The sequence below is a fragment of the Gopherus evgoodei genome, chromosome 19, assembly GCF_007399415.2.
Source record: "Gopherus evgoodei ecotype Sinaloan lineage chromosome 19, rGopEvg1_v1.p, whole genome shotgun sequence".
Taxonomy (NCBI): Eukaryota; Metazoa; Chordata; order Testudines; family Testudinidae; genus Gopherus; species Gopherus evgoodei.
Window position 1 is genome coordinate 620,366 of NC_044340.1, and position 23,799 is coordinate 644,164.

General features: G+C 43.5%; 1 protein-coding gene across 7 annotated transcripts in view; it reads right to left on the minus strand.

The window, feature by feature from the left end:
• Positions 1-14,236: 14,236 nt before the first annotated feature.
• ZMAT4 (zinc finger matrin-type 4) overlaps positions 14,237-23,799 on the minus strand; it is a 198,937-nt gene continuing 189,374 nt past the window's right edge. For 6 of the 7 annotated variants that reach the window (XR_003997244.1, XR_003997247.1, XR_003997245.1 and 3 more), the window contains 3 exons: positions 18,772-18,966; positions 18,463-18,605; positions 14,237-14,315 (listed from right to left, as the gene is read on the minus strand). Coding sequence is in view for 1 of the 7 variants with exons in the window: in XM_030538581.1 (XP_030394441.1) it covers positions 18,951-18,966 (16 nt within the window). In the remaining 6 variants the exon portion in view is untranslated. Of the gene's footprint in view, positions 14,316-18,462; positions 18,606-18,648; positions 18,967-23,799 lie in introns of those variants that run through there. The other variant, XM_030538581.1, reaches the window with a different exon arrangement.

The window sequence follows — 23,799 nt, forward strand, 5'->3', positions numbered from 1 at the left end:
ATCAGCCTAACATAGCCTACCATGGATCAAAGGATTGCAAAGGCCACTTTCTTCCCATGCTGTGTGATAGTTGTACATAGCACAGCAGAGGCTCATATGGGGAATTTGAACACCTGCAGAACTCAGGACAAGCTTCCCCTCACTCAGCGTGTTGCATCTTACTGCAGAGACTGCTCCTATTCCAGGATAACAGCCTACCACTGCTAGCAGCTAAGGATTGCTCTGTTAGCTCAAGTAGTGAAGGACTGCATTTAAGGTACTAGGGTCTGATCCCCTTGGGGTGGGGGTGGGGGGTTGGCATTACACGCCATACATGATAATTGCAGGTTATCTTGTATGCGTGTCATCTTGTGTCAAAGGGGTGGGATGAAACTTTAAAATATTGTCTCTTGAACATTACCGTTGAATATGCCAATGTGATAATGGGCAGACTGTCTCAAGTAATCACCCATAACCAGCTTGCTTAGATGGATGCAGTCTCCACCTCCAGCAATGAAGAACAGATAAAATACTGTCCCAGCTAAGAGACTGAAAGACTTATTTGAAATACTGTTATATCTCCTGACGAAATAAGGGCTTTTTGCAAGAATTCAGTGTGTACTCACAAAACCTCACTGTTGTAAAATATTCAATTCAAACTCACCCAGTTACTTACATTTTCTATGCTAACAACTATGATTATATAAATGCATTTTAATCCTGGAGTAAGACATACATCCTACATCTTTGCTTTGTGCTATTACTCCAGCCGATTTCTTTATAATGAATATTCATGGGTTTTTATTGGGTTTTTTTTGTATTTAATCTTCTATTTCTCTTTGTCCCATACTGTACATAGACGGCAGATTCAGGAGCTGCAGACTATGATTTAAGATCAGCCACAGTGAGTCTATTCTTATGGAACTGATGTGATTGAAAGCCCATAATTCACCACACTGGGTGAATCTGTTCATGGAGTTGTAAACAGGGCCGGTGCAACCATTTAGGCGAACTAGGCGGTTGCCTAGGGCGCCGAGATTTGGGAGCGCCAAAAAGCGCCCCCCAATTTTTTTTTAAATGGTTGACCGGCTGCTGCTGCTGGGACATAGAAGGAGTCTGAGCTGCCGGCGGCAGCTGGCAGCCTAGGGTATCCCCTGGGTCAGGGCGCCGCCGCGGCAGCCCGCAGCCCAGGGGATCCCCTGGCCCAGGGAAACCCCGGGCTGCCGGCTACCAAGGTGGTGCACTGACCCTGGGTCAGCGCACACAGCTGCGGCAGCTGGCAGGCCAGGATGTCCCCCGGGTCAGTGCGCCGCCGCTGCAGCCCGGAGCCAAGGGGGTCCCCCAGGTCAGCGCGCCACCACGGCAGCCGACAGCCCAGGGGATCCCCTGGCCCAGTGAAACCCCAGGCTGCCGGCTGCCACGGAGGCGCACTGACCCTGGGTCAGCGCGCACCGCCACGGCAGCCGGCACGCCAGGGGTCCCCCGGGTCAGTGCGCCGCCGTGGCAGCCCGAAGCCCAGGGGGTCCCCCGGGTCAGTGCGCCGCCGCGGCAGCCAGCAGCCCAGGGTTTCCCTGGGCCAGGGGATCCCCTGGGCTGCCGGCTGCCGCGGCGGCACGCTAACCCGGGGGATCCCCTGGACTCTATCCCATTTAAGTTTGTATATCACTTGGCAATTATTGTTATGAATATTATTACTTATGTATTCTGTGTCCAAAAATGTTCTAGGATCTCTGCAGAGAAATAAAAGAGACTCACTAGCCCAAAGAGCCTGTGATCTAAATTAAAAATGACACCAAGTGATAGTGACACACAATGGGAGCAAAATAAGGAAATGGGAAGAGGAGGATATAAAAATCAGGTGACATAGTTACTTCTCAGGTTCACATCATGTTCTGCAAAATCTGTACAGTTTTTTATATTCCCTTTCCTGTTTGTATCTAAACTGTTCCCGCATTTTCTAAACTTGAAGTGATTTTCTGTTTCATTACTAAACAGACCCCTTACAAACAATCAATACACCCTTGTGTGTTGTTTTAAACTATTGCATGTGTTAAAACCTACTAAGCCCCCACTTCTTAGCTTAAGAGCTCGTTTACACATATTTCCTATCTTACTTCACCACCAACCACCCTTAGCCCAGATCCCCAACCCAGGTGACTGTAAGCCTCTCATCTTCTGATATCTCCACATCTCTTCCATCCCCAGCAGTCATGTCCTTATTTCAGTAAGTAAGTATTTTCATTGCCCAGAAATGAGAAGTTTACAAAAGTTACTCTTGTTATCAGAGACCTTGATCCACCTTCATAGAATCATAGAATATGAGGGTTGGAAGGGACCTCAGGAAGTCATCTAGTCCAACCCCCGCTCAAAGCAGGACCAATCCCCAGACCTTGAAGTCAGTGGAAAAATTCCCACTGATTTCAATGGGTTTTAGATCAGGCCCAGAGGCTCCAAAAGCCACTTCTTCCTCTTCCTTCACAGAAGCCCTTCAACATCATATTGCCTCCTGTTCCAGCATTCAGCTCAGGCTCTCTGTTAAATAATAAAGAACTTCTGGGGCTATTACCTCAGAAAAGCAGAAAGTTTGTTACTCCTGTTTTATTGTCCCATTTGAAATAATTCTTTAAAATGTAGGTTTCTCTTGTGTAAGGTAACAAGTGACTCAGGATCACCATCTAGCCACAACATGCACGATGCTGAGAAATAAGTAGGTGTGGTGGTTGTTTGCTGACAGGTTTGATACTAAATACTGGAACAGACATGAACTATTAATATCTCTAGAGCTCCCAGGCCTCTCCCATTGATGGCCTCCTCTTTCGAATCAAACAAATGGGATTTGCATGTGAATTCTTACAATGTAACATTCAAGGATTAGCTGGACAGCTCGGAGCACCTTGGAGTTGTACCTTCTGTGAACTTTAATCTTTTATCATTCTTTCTAGCAGAGCAGCACAATAGTGGGATCCTAGGTTGTACTAGCCAGATGTTTTCCTTACTAACTTGGAAGGTTGCTCTCCTATTATTTTGTCAGATGCTTGAATTGCACCTATCTCAAGTGAGGTAAGGTAGAACAAGGCAAAACATCTTAACAGATACCTCCTGCATAAGTGGTTGCAGGATAGGGGTCTATTTCTTTAAAACAAACCTGGACCACAATGCCTCTGAGAAACTTGACAACCCCTAATATGGAACAACTTTTTGATCCTATCCAGAGCAGTTGCTGTTACACCAGTAGGATAAGATCTGCCTACACTGTGTTTTTGTTTAGTGTAATGGTTGCAACATAAACCTAACAAGGCTTGAATACTCAGGCTTAAGCTTGAAAGTCATCTTGATCTCTTAATCAATATTTATGTCAAACAGTTGATGAAATTCAAATAGATAATTATAGTAAGTGACATGCATTCTCTAACCTTTACTTTTAATAGTGAACAAGAAAAAGGACTAATAGGAATAAAATTTCATTTTTTTTCCATTTACAGTTGAAGCAGCCTCATGGCAGATTAAAAAAAAAAGATCTGGGGCACAATTTCGTGACCATGTATTGTGTATAATGTATGCGATTTTTTGGGGGGAGGGGGGGCGCAAGATGGAAGTTTTGCCTAGGGCGCAAAATATCCTTGCACCGGCCCTGGTTGTAAGCAGTTCTTTTTTAAAGTCTTGTCACTTTTAATATTTATTTATGTATTAGATACATGAACAATGCCTAACCTAGCTTTCAGCTCACTCCTCTGCTTCAGGCAACTTGCACAGCAAATGAGATTTTGAGGTAGAAGGTTAACAGTGACCTCCTTTACATTCTTATCCAGTGTGCTCTTTCCGAGTGGAACGTGGGGTAATGCTCACCAATAGCTGCTTCTTTCCAGTACAATAACTGGGATCCTGTTGGAAATCTTGGCTGCCCCTTCACTAATTCTCCCTTCCCCTGGGCTGATCACTCCCGAAGGGAAACAGCACTGCCTGCTTTGTTCACAGCATGCAATTAAGAAAAGAGAAACACCTTTGCTCCATCTCTATATGTGTATTATTAACTATGTTCTTTGGTCTCCAGGTAGGATTTACTTACACTCGTCTAAAGAGTGGAGTAGGTTTAGAGCTAGGACCAACACTGGAAGTGCTAATTTGCTCCACCTCCTCCAAGCCCTTGCTAGCCCAGAGACTCTGCTTTTCTTGTCACTCCTTTTCTACCAGAGAAATACAATAGCACTCAGAAGACTCACAATGGTGCTGGCACTAACACGCTCTCCCCCAACTTCTGTATTCCCTCCTTTCATCTCTTCTTCTGGTTCCCTATAGGTTTTTTTGCTAGGCAGGGTAGCAAGGAAGTTTATATAGGAGGAGGGAAGGCCAGCAGTGTATATCAGCTCACCCTCCAGGCCTCGGGGCCTGATTACGCCATGGCAAAGTACATAAGCAGCTAATTGAGAATGGCTTTGTGTAAGCAGCCTTGCTGGCAATACACAAAAATCTCTCAGGGTAGAAAGTTCTCAGAGAAGAGAAAAAATAATAAAACCAACCTTCTTAAATCACCAATCACATTTCAGACCAAATGGCTCTAACACCACTAGTTATAGAATATCAGGGTTGGAAGGGACCTCAGGAGGTCATCTAGTCCAACTCCCTGCTCAAAGCAGGACCCATCCCCAGACCCCTAACTGGCCCCCTCAAGGACTGAACTCACAACCCTGGGTTTAGCAGGCCAGTGCTCAAACACTGAGCTATCCCTCTCGCTATTTCATCCTCATGAGAAATTATAGAAGTCAGGCTGATTAGGCCTTAACTGCACTGAGGAGAAACTTTGAAGTACCAGCAACCAGGAGAGTGAACTGCACCATTCTATTTTGCTATTTACTGTTGTCACTTCCAATTATTTTGGTGGGGTCAGGTGCAATAAGTTGCTACATCCATCAGGTGAGACTCGGTCTTTGGTATTTTATGACTCACAACTGCCCATTGAAAACGTGACAATAGCTGCTTAGACATATCCCAACAGTCATGTCTCATTCTGCACTTGAATTGTCCCTGTTTCAGAACCAAGGAACAAACACAAAAGACTAATGGCTGCATTATTTTATGTGTTATCAAGAGGTGACTAAAATGATGGTGATAGACACCAGTGGGTCTTGTAAAAGAGATGCAACTACTGCTATTTCTTAGTTATGCAAAATAGCTTCTCTCTTTCTGCCTGAACTAGCTACACAAACATGATAAGCAGCTCATCAACACCAGCTTCTGACAGTGCCTCATTGCCATTAATATGCAAATTAGAAGCCCACACATTGATTAAAAACATATTAGACAAAGGCTATTGGCAAAGATCTGTGCACTTGTTCTGAAGCTTGATTAGTGAGCAGTGGACTGTGTAGAAAGAGTATGTTTAAACTGCTTCCCTTCAAGTACCTGCACTGATTGGTATGACAAACCCATCTCTGCTATTCAGGGAAATGAGCCCCTGCTACCACATATACTAAACTAATATAAGCAAAACCAGTAGGTACTTATTTGCAAATGAAATGCTTTCCATCTTTAGCAGTTTAAAAGAGAAAGAGAGTGTGCTCTATATTCCCCAGCACTACCAGGGAAATGTATGGCTTTGAATGATAACAGTTACACAACAAGTGAAAGAGTCATTCTTATAAAGATAGGGGTGTCCTAGAGAAAATAGTTCTGTTGCACATCAGCCTTCAGAGAAGGCTTAATTAGGGATGTAGCACCAATGTATAGATGCTGTAGGGACAATGCAAAGGAAATACTGTGGCACTGGCTCTGATGATAGCACTCATTTGCCAAGGGGATAATGTACTACACAACATATGCCAGCAGCCAGACACAACACATCTCATCAATCAGAAAAAGAAACACCCCTGAGGCAGGACAACAGGATTCCATAGTCAACTATATCAAGAGCTGTGCGGAAGCCAAGCATAGGAGCATATATGGATGTTGTGACAGACTCACCATCCTGGAGCAACTCCTCTTATCAAGACAGCACTGGGACACTTCTGCCTCCTCTTATCCTCAGGCTGCTGCGGTCTGGTGATTGGGGCCTCAGGCCAGGTCCCACTAAAGTTCCCCCTTTGGAGTCATCACACTCCCATACAATACTGGGCACCAACACAACACCATCCAGCCCTCCTGAGCTGCTCTTCAATCCCACTCTTCTTTCAGAGAACTGGCTGCTTCACCCCAGCAGAAATCAAACCCCCAAATGAAACTAAACAACTTCTGCTGCTCCTGCCTGCCCTGGGCTTGATGCTTTAGTCCCTCTGAGCTCATCCCAGCTGTCTGTTCCTCTTCTAGAACACCAACCCACAGGTCTGTCTCACTGGAGCTTGGCCTCCATCTCAGTCCCACCACAGAACTAGTTCCCCCATAGGGTCTTCTCCCTGAGAGAGGGAATCCCATACCCTTTCTCCCCTAACTCACCTCCCTGCTGGCTCTCTCCTTCCGCTGCTCTGAGCTCCAGCTGCATCTGGTAACTAATTGTGCCTAATGCCACTCCAGGTGCAACCACATGGGCTACCTGAGTGCTCAAGCTCCTGTTTACCCTTCCTCTGCCAGGGTGGGGTATATACACAGCATCACAAATGCTCATGGCCAAGTTAGCCTGTCAGTGCTACCTGCTCCATATTCTCTGCTCCATGTCCTCAGACAGTGCCTACATGGAGTGGCCCCTTGGCAAGCTGCTCTGTTAGCATGCTAAGCAATGTAAGGCTGGATCCTGGTTAGTCAGAGGTCTGTTGTATCAAGTTCTACTTTTGTGGAGGGCTGACAGGATCGTGGTTTGCATTACAGTGTAGGGGAAATGGCTTGGGAACTGCTACAGTGGAGGCATTTTATAGAACTCCTGAACCAAGATACAATAATACATGGGAATGAGATTAGAAAAGCAGAGCATTCTTCATTCTTAACAGTGCTGCAATGCCTCAAGGCCTAGCTCTTGAAGGCTAGATCAACACAAACTTCACTTTGTCAGCGTCAATGGTTCCATCATCATCTCTGTCCTGACATTCTGTCATCTGAAGGAGGAAATTAGAGTAGAATATTTACCCTGCAGCCTAGAAATTGATCTTATTGCAATAATGCAAATGGGGGACACACTAGAGCAGTGATCCCCCAATTGGGGCATGGATGAACATTGGGGGAAGGGGGAACTCTGCTCTGCTCCGGCCCTGCTCCTAGCTGAGCAGGGGCGGCTCCAGGCTCCAGCACGCCAAGCGTGTGCTTGGAGTGGCATGCCGCGGGGGGCGCTCTGCCAGTCGCCGGGAGGGCGGCAGGCAGGGCTCCACTGGACCTCCTGCAGGCACGCCTGAGGGAGGTCCACCAGAGCCACGGGACCAGCGACCGGCAGAGCGCCCCCCGTGGCATGCTGCCGAGCGTTGGGGTGGTGAAATGTCTAGAGCCACCCCTGCAGCTGAGGCCCCAGTCTTGGTCCCTGGCTCCCTGCCCAGCCACAGTTCCGCACCCAGCCATCGCCTGGCTGCAGCTCTGCTCCCGGCCCCAGCCCTCAGCCTTGGCTCCCAGCTTCGGCCCCCCTCCCAGCCCCAGCCCTGCCCATTACCACAGCCATGGCCTCAGCTCCTGGCCTGCCCATGGCTTCAGCCCCAGCCCCGACCGCAGCCCCACTCCCAGCCGCAGGCTGCCCTAGTCCCTACTATGGCCCTGCTTTTGGCCCCAGCTTCCAACTGTGGCTGAGGGTGGGGAGCACGGATAGGGGTAAGGCGGGGCACGACTTTAAAAGTTTGGGAATCACTGCACAAGAGAGAGAAACATTTACCAGCCAGCCTGTATATTGTCCTTATCTTACAACACAATGGCCCTGGATCTTCCTAGTGAAATTCTTCGGGGGTGTGAGTGGACTTTCAGTGGGATTTAGCGACAGTCGCATTTTATGAGCTGTCATCAGCTGATTCAGAATGAACTGAGAGAACGGCAGAAGACTGCTAGTTATAGCCAGAAGAGGAGACAAAAATAGATTCTTGCATACATAATTTGGAGATTATAGAATGAGTTTTTTAAGGTCAGGAATTGCTAATTAAGTTGATGCAATGGGAAGATAAAGAAAGCAGTGCCTGAAATAGTTGTTAAAGAGAAATTAATCATAAGAAAAGAATGCCATCAGAATGTGCTCTGTACATTGTTGTCATAGAGTTTTATCTATGAGGCCAGTTAACAAGAACACATGTATTATATCTGTTGTATAAAACCTTAGCTTAAAAACACTGCAAAAACAACAGCAGTGTTTTGCTTTGCTAGAGCTTTCCTTACAGTAGCCGTGCCAGTGTCTAAACAGCTGTGCTAGTACATACCACAAAGTTCTCTTATAGTGCTTTAAAGGAACAAGGTTTCATTTTTGACTTCTAGGTAGCTACTGGTGCTAACAATGGTCCATTTAGATTCAGATCTTCAGTAACTGCATACATGGCAAGAGATAAATGAACAAAATGACACTGAATTATTGAGATCTGTTATCTTTATAGTATGTCACATAGAACTTTAAATTGGAAAAATGCTTGGCCTTAAAAGAGATTAAATTTGCTTATATAATCTATGGAAGTTCCACATGAAAAATGCAGAGGATATTTTTTTAATGAGGGAAATAAATGTAAATGTCTTCACCCTTCAGTCTAATGTAACCTTAGGGGATGCAATTGTTTTATTGCATTCCATTTCAAAAGGGCACTAATGTATCTATACATAGTGTTTAAGCCTAGTGTAGGGCAGTGATCTACTTGACTCTGAAAACACAAACACATCAGAAAGAGCACAGCCTGGAAGGAAGTTCTGTAGGGATCAGTGAGCTCCCACTAGGAGATTTGTCTTTTTATGTCTCTCTTTGAAGGCCTAATAAACTCAGCAAAAGCAAGAGATTAGAAGGATTTGGAGACAAAAGCCTGATAGACTGACCCAGGACAATACAGACAATTAAAAGGCAAACTTTGTGCTGCACTAGTTACTTCACTTTGAAACAGGCATTAAGCTGGGGAATGTGCCAGGGCATCTCGATCCCATCAAAAACCTCTTGCTTTCTGGTGCACAGCAGCCTGGCCTGATGCACCAGTAACTATATAATCTTCCCACTAATCTCTGAGCCTGATTGTCCTTTACACAAAGACCACTTCATACCACCCTGGCAGTGTAAAGGTGCAAGGCTGCCAGAGTGGCGGAAATGAGAATCAGGCCTTCTGGCTTTTGGCCAGGCCATTTGAGTCAAGTTAATGGTCCACTCCATGCACATAAGTGCTCTTGGGGAGAAGGGTGAACAGATGCCTCTGGAAATGGCTATAAGTAGGGCCCTACCAAATTCATGCTCCATTTTGGTCAATTTGGTCCATTTTGGTCAATTTCATGGTCATAGTATTTAGAAATTGTAAATTTCATGATTTCAAATATTTCAGAGTGCTGTAAATTTAGGGACCCTGACCCAAAAAAGAGTTGTGTGTGTGTGTGTGTGGGGGGGTGTTGCAAGGTTATTGTAGGGGGGGTTGCGGTACTGCTACCCGTACTTCTGCACCGCAGCTGATGGCGGCGGTGCCTTCAGAGCTGGAGAGCAATGTCTACACATCTGCCTGGACTGTGAGTCTCTCTGAAAACACCAAATACTGACACACAATGGCTTGTAATGCAGTTCTTTAGGGGAAAAAAATGTGTTGTAATTAATTTATTGTGATTAGCAGTCAGAGATCACCAGCATCCAGGCTCCCGAGTTATTGGGGATGATTTTTTCTCCATGGCAAATCACCTGTACAGCAAGTTGCCTGGAACTTGGAGAGAGAAGCATAGGTTGGAGGCACAGCTGACAACTTTCATGTGGTAAATGAGCACCCCGACCTTCACAATGAGCCAAAAATCAAGCTAATCCCATTTCATAACAAGGCCGAAACAAGCCAATTCCTAAGAACCCCAACACTCTGCGTGACTAGATCCTCCTGGTGTGCAGTCTGGGACTGTGGTGGGCCTGCTGGGCACCCCTGACTCTCTCCCACCCTTGCCCCTGCTTGCCGTGAGCCAATTAAAAAAAAAGGAAGCAATGAGCTACAAGCCAAAAACTAGCCAACAAACAACTCACAAGCCAATTAAGCCAAAAACAAGCCCAATTTCTGTGGGTTTTTTTGCGAGTTTGGTATGTCTGGTTGGAGGTCAGAAGAGTTTGAAGAAGGCATCAGGAAATCAGTCTGAGTGCACAGGATCTCTTTGTGCCAACTGGCAGAGAGCACGGGATGCATGAGAGTTATAGGGATCACCTGGGGCTGGGATCTACATACTAGTTTGCCAAAGAATGTCATGTAAAGTCTCTAAAGAAAGCCTGGGTCACACTGGTCATTATAATCATTGCAAGATGTATATATGGAGAATATGTGAGGAGTTATGCATATATCCCCAAAATTCTGTTCTCTAGGTCTGTGAGTTAAGGCAGGTCACCAAGAGTTGATCCACATATAAGGCAAGGAGAAGAGATGCATCTCTCTTTCTGGTTGGTTGTGTACAAATTGAGTATTGTATGATTTACAATGGATGCCCATTTACAATCTGAGCAAAATGCCAATCCATGGATAGCAAGGCCTGCAGGAAAAAAACAAACATAACAGGAGTTACCCTGTTTAGGAAAAAGACAGTGAACTTTTGGAACTATATCTGGGATGCAGACAAACCCCCACTTATCCATCCTCAAGGGAAGTCAAGTTGCCAGCAAGCCTGGGCTCAGGAAAGAAGGGTCTCCGCCATCCTGGTTGAAAAAAACAGTAGGAAAGACTTTGAGATAAGCAGGGACCTTCTTAGACAAGAGGGCATCTTGATAGTTGAGTTTAGGCTCTAGAATGCAAGTTATGATTTTATTGTATAGGTAACCCCTTGCTTCCAATACGCCTGTTTGCAATCACATGACTGTCTATCCTTTGCTAAATACACTTATATTTGTTATTAGAGAAAACAAGCATAAGTGCTGTGTGTTCAATAGAGCTGTGTTCTAAGGGGTAACTACTACGCTGTGGGGCACTGATCTTTTGGAAACAGCAGGCCTGGTATTTCTGTGTGTGTCCAGTGGATAAGAGGCTAGACAGTGCTGGGGAACGCTCAGAGGACTCAGGAGCTGGAGTGTGTCTATCGTTTGCCTGCATGAGGGACAGTGAAGCTAAGGGCAGGTGATCAGGACGTGCCTCACAGTCCGGCTGACCCTGGGAAGCATCACAGAAGAGTTTGAAGGCGGCACCAGGAAGTCCATCTGTGTGCACATGGCTGGAATGCTAGCTGCAGTTGTAGCACCTCTGCAGATAGTTCTTTAATAAAGAGCCAATTTAGCTTTAGAAACATAAAGTCCTCCTAAGTGTTTACCCAGAACACAGTATATGAAACATCCCTGTGAACATGAAAGCACACAACAAGCAGCCCACTCATCTTTGAACAGTCCTCCCTCAACCATATGAATGCTAATAATGCTGGAGCATGAGTTAATTACATAGGGGTTGCGCTGTATTTTTACTATCTTCAGAGAATAATTTCCTTCTGCAATGCACCTAGCCCTTTCCCTTTGCAGGACGTTTCACGTCTGCAGTTCACTGAACCCTCAGTGGCCTATGTCCCACTGAGAAAAGGTTCCTGCCAACTTTTGTCTTGCATTGGGCAGTGTAACCAGATGCAGCCACATCCGCAGCCATGCTCTGAAATCTTTCTGATTAGAAACAGGTAAGAGCCTTATGAATTATATGTTTTATGCCATTTTTTAAAACAGGAGGAATTCGTTTAGATAAAATCTTAAAATGAACAGTTCTGAAAGCAGTTCTTCAATATCACCCTTCCTAGGTACGAGCTGCAAGTTGGCTAAAGAAACAAGACACTTTGGCTAGAAGAACCACCTAATGCTGAAAAAACTCAGTCACCTGTTCTCACCAGCTTCCCCCAACTCCACTGCTCCAGTGAGCACAGTTGTTGCAAGAGGCCTTGCTCTTAGAGTGAGATGTTTTCTTTAAGGAGGCTTAAAAGCCCATAGGCTTGAAATTAGGTGAAGGTTTCTAACCACCAGAGGAGTGAAGTTCATGAACAACATTCCAAGGGAAGCAGTGGGGGCAAAAAACCTAACTAGCTTCAAGACTGAGCTTGATAAGTTTATGGAGGGGAGGGGATGGTGGGACTGCCTACAATGGCCTGGAACCAATTTGCGACTGCTAGCAGCAAATATCTCCAATGGCTGGTGATGGGACATTACAAGGAGAGGGCTCTGAGTTACTACAGAGAATTCTTTCCTGATGTCTGGCTGATGGGTCTTGCCTACATACTCAGGGCCCAGCTGACCACCATATTTGTGGTCGGGAAGGAATTTTCCCCCAGATCAGATTGACAGAGACCCTGAAGGTTTTTCACCTTCCTTTTCAGTGTGGGGTATATGTCACTTGCAGGTTTAAACTAGAGTAAATGGTGGAGTCTCTGTAACTTGACGTCTTTAAACCATGATTTGAGGACTTCAGTAACTCAGCCAGAGGTTAGGAAGAGGGTGGGTGATGTTCTGTGGCCAGCATTGTGCAGAAGGTCAAATTAGATGATCATGATGGTCCCTCCTGGCCTTAAAGTCTATGAGTCTACAGGGGATTAGGCCCAAGATTTTGAAGCTCATCTCCTACTGTCCCAGTACTCTCAAAACAATCTGTTTATGGCTGTTTGTGTTGCTAAGCAAGCATTCTGCTCTATCCAAGCCAACTACAGCTTTTCAGTGACACAGTGAATTGCAGTAGTTTAGCCAAGCATAGAGAGATGAATGTGCTTATCACTATGGCCAGATCCTCCTGGCCAGCCGCAGAGCAGTAACTAGGACTATCCAGGTGTACAGGGGCAATAAGGAGTCTAAGGGTGCAGTCTAGCTTGAACGCGAGGGGTCAGACGCCCCTCAGAGGAAAGAACAATGCAGCACAGTAATATTTCCCTCTTCTCACTGACACATCCATCTGGCTCCTGCTGTTCATCTCTGCACTGGGGCAGCAGGAGATGGCTCTGCCTGCATCAGATATGAAGGAGATGCAAAGCTGCTGCCAGCTGTTGTCTCAGTGGTTTTACTTAGACTTTATACAGAGACTGTCACCAGTGCCTAAGCCTCCTCTCTTCACACACACATCCTGCCCCCCTGCTCTTCAGCACCTTAGATAGAGACTTATAATGGGCATCTCATGGACTCATAGACTCATAGACTTTAAGGTCAGAAGGGACCATTATGATCATCTAGTCTGACCTCCTGAACAATGCAGGCCATAGAATCTCACCCACCCACTCCTGTAACAAACCCCTAACCTATGTGTGAGTTATTGAAGTGCTCAAATTGTGGTTTGAAGACCTCAAGCTGCAGAGAATCCTCCACCAAGTGACCTGTGCTCCTTACTGCAGAGGAAGGCGAAAAACCTCCAGGACCTCTGCCAATCTGACCTGGAGGAAAATTTCTTCCTGACCCCAAATATGGCATCTGCCCTGCCACATGCAGTGATCCGGCATGTGGAGTTCCACAGCTCCCAGAAACTGGCCTGGGCTAGTTCAGGGCCATTCTCTGGGCCCTGATGGGTCTGTGGGGCATCTCTGAGGGATGGAGAGGAGACTGCCCACTGGCACAGGCAATAATATCTCTGTGCCAAGGCCAGCATTCAAAACAACAGGAAGGGCCCTTCACAACAGCAAATGTGAGGGTGGTTCTCAGTTAGTTTTTAGATTACCTTGCTCAGGAAGAGGGAATTAGACACCAGTTGGAGGCACTGGTTGCAGCAAGTGATGGGTTTTGGCCCATTGGTCAGACTATTCCATGTTGAGAGGCATGTGTCAATTTGCATCCCCATGTGCAATTCAGGCATGTATATGTGGGAAAGGCTGCAACTTCCTTTGGCTGTCGTGGTGATAAACGCTGTGGGGCAAGGACTGTCTCTGCATGGACATACAGTGCCTAGCACAGGGTAGTCCCAACTTCCATGAAGTACTACTGCTACTGAACTAATAACAACCCATGCGTCACATACCATTTAACTTTTACCGACACATGCATACCTAGCCCATCGCTACAGTTGCCTAGGAAATCCTATTTAAAACATGTAAAGCGAAAGCAGCATCAGTTAGTAAAGAGGTCAAAGCACTGAAGAGATCGACTTCTTCATGACAACACAGTGTGCTAGCACCGACTTCCTTTCATGATATGAGGGAATGAGGCTCGTTTGTGACTTAGATGTTGAGGTTTTCACACAAGGTGGAGCACTGTGTTAGTACACTGAGACTTTCCCAATTATTACTCCTACCTGAACACCCAGGAGAGAGATTCATCTAAGGTCTACTTGCTGTTAAATCGTATTTTCCTCCACCAGACATTTCCTCATCTAATATAAACAAAGTGATGAAAGAAAAATCAGTTCCAGAAAGACTGCAATTAAGAAGTACTTGTAACTTATTTCGTCTGTCCATTTCATAGGCAGTATACATTCTGCAGCTATCAAACAGTGCATGCATTTCAGGCAAAGAACTGAATACCCCCTCTGCATAGGTAATGACAGCTGTGTATGAGCAGTGTGATGATGGAAATGTTTGTGCCCAGCTGCAATTAAGAGTTATTTGAGCAAAGCTATTGTGCTCCCTTGCAGTCAGTCTTTGATTTTACTTACCTCGCTCCAGGAGAAGAGAGGACTTTTTAAAAGCATTTGTGCTAATTATAAACAAGCAAGATCATGTACTTCGCTCGCTCTCCTTTATTAGCTTTTTACAAAACTAAATACAGGCCATTTGTAAAGGATGAGATTTTCAAAGTGGACAAAGGCATTTAGAGACAACTCACTAAATTTTAAAGTGATTTGTGTCTAAATCCCCTAGTCAACTTTGACTATCTCAGCTAAAAAGTCTGTGATTTGAAGGGGATGGTCCCCCTGACCTTTCAATTTCTATTCTTATTTACTGAGACATGAATGTAGCCACTCTTGACTCTTTTTCTCTATTTGTCAAGCTAGTTAGTCCAACTATTAATTGAAGGAACCTTAATAAATCTGTTTAAATGCTAAGTAAAAATAGTGATAAATCCCCCCCAAAAAATATTGGAGCTTTTCCATTAAATAGAGCATTTTGCCACCAGATTTCATTTGAGTTATGCTAAAGAATTTTACAATTCAGATAGCAGCCTGACTTCTTAGCTTGGAAGGGGTCTATTTAGTCTTCATTGCTGGCAGGAGAAACTCTGCAGGATTCCACAGCGCAGCATCTATTATTGATCTTAATCCTAATTTAGGAGATAATCACCTCACTTCTCTTCCACAGTATTGAAAAAAATGCTCATGTAAAAATGAAACTGGTGAGTTTTGACTTTTAATTTTTTTTGCAAGAGAAAGAAAAAATTTCCACTGGTACACATTTGCTTGTTTTCATCATAAAGGCAAAGCAGGTGGCAATATGGTGGGGTGTTTGCAATTCTGGCTGAGAGAATCCAAAAGCCAGAGGTACAATAAAATATTACTGGCAAGAGATAAACCTAAAGAGCTCCTTCCCCATATAATCACTTTTCTGAAGCGCATGAAGGAGAAGCTGCAACAGAAGTCACCACATGCCCTGTGCTTGGCTGTGGTTAGATCTAAGACTCCAAAGAGAAAGCAGCAGCTAAACCACCTTCCTAATCACAAAAAGTCTAAGTTAGCAGTAGATTAAGACCTATTTCTTTCCCTTTGTAGCTCAGCTGGAGCTATAGGACCCATGCCCCTGAAATCCATGTCTTGCTTCAGCCCACGAACTAGATTAATAGATTCCAAGGCCAGAAGGGACCATTGTGATCTAGATTTGGGAATAGGATTGCCTTTAGAGATGGAATCCTGGAGGTATAAGCACCTGCTTGACCTTGTAAGACAAGAAGACATTAATTTCAGCAAAGCCGGACAGTAGCGTCTAGTAGATTTACTACTTACTATCGCCTCATGATTTAATAATGACCGATTGTTCAGCCTGAGTCTTACATTTGTCAAGAATAAGGTTTTAGTACATGGTGTACAATGAAACTGACTCAATCTCACGTATCCATTATCCAACGCCTCAGCCACTGTGAAAAACATTGTGTACTACCTTCCCCTTGAGAGAGGTATAAATCAGAGGTAGTAAGCAGCACCTAATGCATCCATTGCTGAGTTTTTTGTTGATAAATTCACTATCACATAACAGATAAATAAAATTAACACTAGCATTTCAGTGCTATTTATAAAAAAATAAATGAAGTTAGCCTGTGAACTGCAATTTTCCAGATAATTACCCAAATTTAAATGTAAAATACTTGACAAGAACACCATGCTGCCTAGCACCTAAGTGCCAGGTGCAATACCTTATTTGTTTTATTAAGTTGTAGCCAGGTGGACAGAGATTAATGACCTGTACATGATTTGTTTGCCTCTCTATCATACACACAAATCTGCAGGGCATTGTGGTGGCCTGTGGATTCAATTAAAAGTATCCCTGATCCTGTGTCTGGCTAATTTCCAATAGCTGCAGGCCAGTGTCCTTTGCACCTTGCTGTGACTTCTCCTGGTAAAGGAACTGATGAATCACTGTTCACTTCGAAGGTGTGAAGCAGCCTCTAGTTGAGTGTGCACAGAAAGGAAATGTCAAAGCCTATTATTCATGAGGAAGCAGAAAGCAAGGACGGAAGCACCTCAAGGAGAATCACACTATTGCACATGCATAAAACAATCAGGATCATTCCTCTACAGAGAAAGTTTATCTTTACATTGGAATTCATAGGATCCCAAAGTCCCCAGAACCTTTTAAATGCAGATGCGTTTTATAGCTCATACAATCCACATTTGTTCTGCATTGTCTTTACCTCTTGGAACTTGGTAACATTTAGTCCAGTTCCTAAAGATGGGTTAGGTAATTAACTTGGGCTCCCTCTGCTGGCTGCATGACTTTGCCGCAGAAAAATTAACAATACTGCAGGATATGGCTTGCCAGTGGCTCCAGTTATTTTTGTTATCAATCTACTACCAAGTCAGTGAACAATAAACTCTTTCCCTGTGGATGAATAATCAATGTGTACAAAGGGGCACCCGGATAAATGGCTTTTATCTTGGAAATTCAGATCTTTTCCTGAGCTGAACCCTCCTCCCTCCAAACCCTGTTTGCTTCCTATAAGTGACACCAGTTCAGCATGCAGACTCTGCCAATGGGACCCATGGCAGTGGCAGGTTGTAGGCAGAAATTAGTGAATGAATATTGCACACAGTTTGAACGGATACCACCCCAGAACACCAAAGGACCAGCCTTGAAGGATTTAAAAACAGATGCTCCAGAACTCCTCAACAGGTATTATCCTGTTGAACTCATTTGCTTTCAATCATTGCTATGAACAGTGGATTATGTGATATAGGATAACTATTTAGGCCCAAATCCTTTGCCTAAGAGCCTTTGCTAGTATCTGGGTCGGGTGCTGGGCAGAAACATGGGAGAAATGAGGGTGAGGCGCTCTCCCCGCCTGATTTTAATAAGCAGCAGTGGAGATTCTCCACAGAATCAATTGTGTCCCAAGAGCGTAGGCCCCAATTCAGCAAAGCATTTAAGTTGTGCTTAAGTCTCTCTCTGCTTGGCCCAGCATGTGCTTAACTGCAAGTGTGTATCTTCCATGGGGCACAAGCACATGCTAAGTGCGGCTGAATCGGTGCCTGAATAGCAGCATACCCCCCTCTCACTGCAGTGGGCTGCACAAACAGGTGCTGGATGAGCTGCATAGGAGTGATCCCAATGCGCCTGCCCTCACTCCCATTCGGCACTAAGCCTCTCTATGCATGGGGAAGGGACCAGGACTTGTGCCATGGTGTCAAGTTTCCCAGTGCAACGTGAATATGTAACCGTCTCAAAGACATGTCAGGCACTGGGGTTAAATTCAGTAAGTCTAATGGAGTCCAGAGGGAGTCTTAGTTGGCCTAATTTACACCTGTCTGTCCTTCCCACCCCTCATCTTCTTGTGCCTGCTTCCCACTCCTCAGTACATGTACCACATTAACAGAGTCCTTTATACTTCAGTAGGTGGGATTAAGTAGGTGTCAGGGGAGCATAAGGGAATCCAGCTTTCATATCGTGAACCTCACCTCTGAGCTGGGTTCCTTTTCCTTTATTTTCACAATTTTCCCTCTGTTGTCATTTACTTTCTAGAAAAACACCTGGTGCACTGGGCAAAATATCTATTTTATAGAGGAAACATCAATTCACCTAATCACATTGTGCCACTAGCATGGCATAGGTGTTGTTGTTCCTTCCACTGCCTTGAAACATTTCTAACAGGCAATTTGCTTCCTAGGAACATCATGTGGATAGACTAATGCCTTTTACAGGTTAGCATTCAGCAAAGTCGATAGTGGGGGTAGCGTCCATCTAGCTTCTAGAAATCAAACTTGAATGGCAAGAAAAGGATTTTATTCTTTAATTTTAGCTTTAATTGTTCAGTGAACCATATGTATTTTTTCTGAAGACAAAGAGGAAAGGAAAAGATTCATCCATTATACATACCCCGTGATTCATTTTTTTTCTTTATATGTTGACACAAATCATGCCGAAGAAGGTGAAGAAATCATGTTTATTTCTGGTTGAAGACTGATTACATCACAATCATGGATAATTTAATAGAGCAATTTTATATTCTCAGAAGAAATCTAAGAATAAATATGAAAAAAATAAAATATTTTATTTCCACTGTCTTTGAGGATGAGTGATGTTTAGATGCTGTTTCTTAAAGAATATTTATCTTACGTTAAACTGTGTGCTGAATATATTATCTTGAAAGGGTAAAAAAAAATCCATCCAAATATTTTAACTCACCACAAAATTAAAAAAGAAAATCCATGTATTTGTCCAAAGTGAAGATTTAGTTATACGTTAATTAATGAATCCACACAAGAAATGCTCATTGTCCACAAAAGCATCCTTTCTATTGGTTAATAGACTCTTCTTTGCAGAAAAAATCTTGATGTTTTTTCCTTCTTTTGACTGATGAATCACTATTGATTCTTCAGGCTGTAACACAAAAAGGAAGCAGTGATAAGTTTCTTTCTTGTTTCTCCTAGTTTTTGTTTTTGCTTGTTTGCTGCTGCTGTATAAGCGTCTCTCTGTGCACCTGTTTCCATCATTTACCCGTGTAACCTTGAGTACATCCTATGTACCTGACTGCTTATTCAATTATATATCAACTTGTAATTGTTCCTAGGAGACAAAGGTATAACAAGATTCAGTGTCTAGAAGTTGAAGCTAGATAAATTTGGAGTACAAATAAGGCACACATTTTTAACAGTGAGGGCGATTAACCGTTAAAACAACTTACCACAGGTTTGTGGTGGATTCTTCATCACAGGACACTTTTACATCAAGATTGGATGTTTTCCTAAGAGAGATACTCTAATTCATCCACAGCTATTGACTTGTAGCAGAAATTAATTCAGAGAAGTCCTATGACCCGTGCTATGCAGCAAGTCAGAGTAGATGATCACAATGCTTTCTTTTGGCCTTAACATCTCTGAACCTATCAATCAAACCATTACTGTAGTATCTGAGCACCTCACAAGCAGTTTTATCCTCACAAACACTTCCGGGAAGTAAAGAAATATTAGCATCCTCATATTACGGATAGGGAATTCAGGCATAGAGCAATTACGATCTTTGCTCATAGTCATGGAGAAAGTCTGTTTCAGAGTCTGGAGCTGAACCCACAACCCAGACCAGTGTCTTCACAGCAGCACCGCCCTTCTTTTTACATATGTATGTCACTGTACCATCGGCTTAAACAGTCACCTTCCTTTAAGTCCTCAGTATAAACCTAGAGTTTTTTGCACACTAGGCAATATATTTTTGACAACTGAGAACATTTTCAGGCAGTAAAATAATATGATCTAATATTTATAATTTGTGAGATGGGCTAATGTTTATTTTTTAAAATCGAAGTAATTTCTTCATACACCAAACACCAAGAAAACAAACAAAAACACAAATTGCACAAACCATTCAGTGGTTTTCATATTATGATCAAAGCATCAGAGGATATCAGAGACATCTTCATTTTCACTTATATTAAAAGAGAATGGAGAGAATTTAATATTGAGGGGAAATATTACACATTCGCTTTTTATAGGCAGTGTAATTATACAGATCATCTCTGGAGGAAGCAAAATAATGACAAATTAAAATGCCTTTTGAATCCCATCTACTTTTATAATTGTTCATCTGCTATAGTTGTTATTGCTCTAAACTTCTCTGTTTTTTAGTCAGTATTCTGCACAAGACCAAAAACACATGGAAAATTTCATCGATATTAACAAATGTTGCAGTCATCAAGATTAAAAAAACATTTTTAATTTGAGACAAATGTGCTGTGTAGCTCAGGTATTTAAAGATATCTCCTGAAATGTAATGGAAATCTAGCCTTAGAGAGAGAGAGAGATCATTCCTGAAGAATAAATGTAATTTATTCTATAGCTTTCTTAGGATGGATGTAGAACAGAATAAAAACAAATGCAGCATAATAAAATATCACCCCTCTAAAATGCAACCACATAAAACCAAAATGATGGAGTTGAATTTAGAAGTTGTTTGCAAAAATGCATTTATAGGGAGGAAAAAAAACCTAAAGTTTTTTGGTGCTTTTTGAAAGTGCTGAGGGATGATATGAGAAGGTTTCTGTGATGGGGATGGAGTTCCACATCGTAACAAAGTGAATATACTATTGCCTGCCAGCTTGAGAGGCAATGGTGAGCTCCCAAGATGGTGGTAATTTGTAAGGGCAGTCAATGTGAGGTTCAAGGAGTAGGATTCAAATGAAGCCAGTGCCAGGAGCTTGTAAGACTTGGAAAACCAGGAGTGCCAGTTTAAAGTCAATCTGTCACTTACTTTGCTGATTCTGGACAAGACCAGATGCAGTGGACCTGCCAAACATCTTATCTTTTTAAGTTTTAATTTTAAGTTTGAGGCTAACATGGGATGGGTTTGAGGCATTATCACAGGTGAAAGAAGAGAACAATCTGAATGAAATTTGGAATGAAATGACAACTGTTATGCTCAAATCTGCCAGATCACATGTTCCAAAATGTCAGCATTGGACAACACTATGGTTAACAGAAAAAGTATTTGGACAGGCAAAAAACAATGCACAATGAACAAAGTGACTTGAAGACTGAAGCACCTAGGAAAGAGTACAAAGAAATGAACAGGCAGATCTGAAAGCAGACTAGACCAGACAAGAATGAATATATCAGGGCAAAGTGTGAGGAACTTGAGAGTCACAAAAAGAGTACTGCAAAAGGTCAGTATGTTCATAATTGTCAGACTTCTTATCAGAAAGTTTCCCCTATAATCAAGCATAATACAAGATCATGATGGCAGAGTCCTCACTGAAAGTGATGATACTAACCACGCTTGGACAGATTACTGTGCCAATCTGTATGCCTCATCAGAGCCACTTACAATACAGGACGACAGAAAGGAGCGCATAGAGCCAAAGTCATCAATCCTGTGAGTGGAACTGGTGCGTACTATTATGAAAACAAAGCCTGGGAAAGCACCAGCAGTAGATAACATACCAGTAGAATTGTTAAAAGAAATTAGTGACCTCAGTACTGATATCATGGAGTAGGCAACAGCAAGTGGTTTACCAGTGAGCAGGACGTGCAACATGGGTGTATTCTGTCTCCAAGTCTTTTCAGCACGTACTTAGAATTTATTATATGATAAGATCTGGAAGCTTTTGACAGAGTGGAAAGAGCTGTGATTTCCATTGGTGAACATGTCTTAACCGACCTCACAGACTCCGATGACATGATGATCTTTGCTACAAGCACCGATACAAATGTTGGAGTTTGTAAAAATATGTAGTAAGGAATATGGTCTATACCTGAATGAGGTGAAAATGAAATGCATGCACACTGACATGATTAATAGGATGCAAGCAGACATCATGATTAACAGTCAAGCTGTAGAGGCAGTAGATGAAATTATTTGGGATCATACGTATCCAATCAAGGAGGCTGTTCCAAAGAAATCAAAAGATGACAAGAATGTCTTGCTCAGCAATGGCCTCCCTCAGGAAAGACTGGAAAAACAATGGCATCTCAAAATGTGCAAAGGCTCAATTGGTGACAAGCTTATTTTTTTCCACAGCAACTTACAGATGTGAAACTGCACAATTGCAGGGGGAGTAAAAAAATACACTTTTGCATGGCAGCCAACATATGGGAACTCGGATTGGAATGCCTCTCATCCATTTACTGTTTTTCCCCATCTCTTGTATCTTGGAATACAAGATTCTTTAGGGTAGGAGCTGTCTCTGTAACCCTTGTCTGTGCAGAATCTAGCACAATGGGACCCTAATCAGTGCCTCTAGATGCCTTCATAATACAAATGGAATGTAATAATAGCATGCAGAGGCACGCCAAGAACCTGTCTCGCAACACATCCCCTGCCCAAAGGATAGAAAATGGGGGTGCTGGTGCTGGTGGGGGGGAATCCTACTTCTATGGCCGGGTAAGGAGGGAAGCAACAAGACAGTGCTCGAACACTAGACTGAGGAGAAGATAATTCTGTGATGTTCAGATACGACTGTGATTAGAAGCATACAAGTGCAGACAGACAGAAAGCAAAGAGTCTGTCCCCTTTTTGCCAAGATGAATGCCCTGATTCTTGTGGCATCAGGTATCTATCCAATTGCACAGCATCCCGCAGTGTCGGATGAAATGGACAGACAGGCATCCCATGTCTTTGTGCTTGCAGCTAATGCCTGGAAACTACAACTATAAAGCCCAGATAACACAGGAACAGAGGAAATGGGGAGCTATTGCTACGCATTATTGTCTCAGCGCCTTCTAAGTACACATGGCCTATGTTAGATCCTAGAGTTAGGCACATGTTTCCACCCCATCAGGCTGTAAGTATTTGTTTACACTTTCTTAAACAGAATGAAAAAAAATATGGAAATGCAATCATGGTGAAGAGTGACATTTCTCCAGGCACGATATTTACAATATTTAGATTAGCTCAGATTTCTGAATGGCAAAGCAGCTTATGTTAATAAATACCCAACTCCAATTAGACATCTGCATTCACAGTCTAAATAAAACCCACAGCTACCAAGCATGTCATTTGCTTCTCAGTGGGCAATAAATCTCCTGGGTTTTCACAAGAAGATGCACAATGATTAGGTGAACAGCCACGGGTAACGATCTGTCATGTGTTCATGATCTTCAGAACACTCTTGTCCAGGATGACATGGCAACTGTCAATCTCCAGTTGTTCATTTGGGCACCATCCTGTGCTCCTCATTCAGGAACAATCTCCCATTGGCTCAATGGGAACTTTACTTTAGTAACAACTACAGGATTGGGCCCATCTTCTCTCATTTGATTTCCTCCTCTGAAGCCCTGGTTTTGGGTATGTCTACACTACAGCCAGGGGTGTGAATGGCAGTTCATGTAGACCGACTTGTGCCAGCTGTACTCTAGCTAGCTTGCTAACAGTAGAAATGAGGACGCCGTGGCTTGGCCTTCAGTGGTAGCTGCACAAGCCCAACAGACTCCCCAGGGCACGTACTCACTTGTGCCGCCAGCACTGAAGCCTGCACCAAGACGTCCTCATTCCTAATTTTAGCAAGCTAGCTAGAGCACAGCTAGTTACTCCTGAGGGAATTCTGCAGCAAAAAATTAAAAATTCTGTGCACAGTATTTTAAAATACTGCAAAAATCTATTTATCAATAATAAATGTGGAGGCTCCAGCATGGCAGTTGGGAGCACAGGCCACTGGCTGAATGGGACATGGACTTGGTGGTGAGGCCGCACTCACCCCTGATATAGCACAAGGGCTGGACCTGC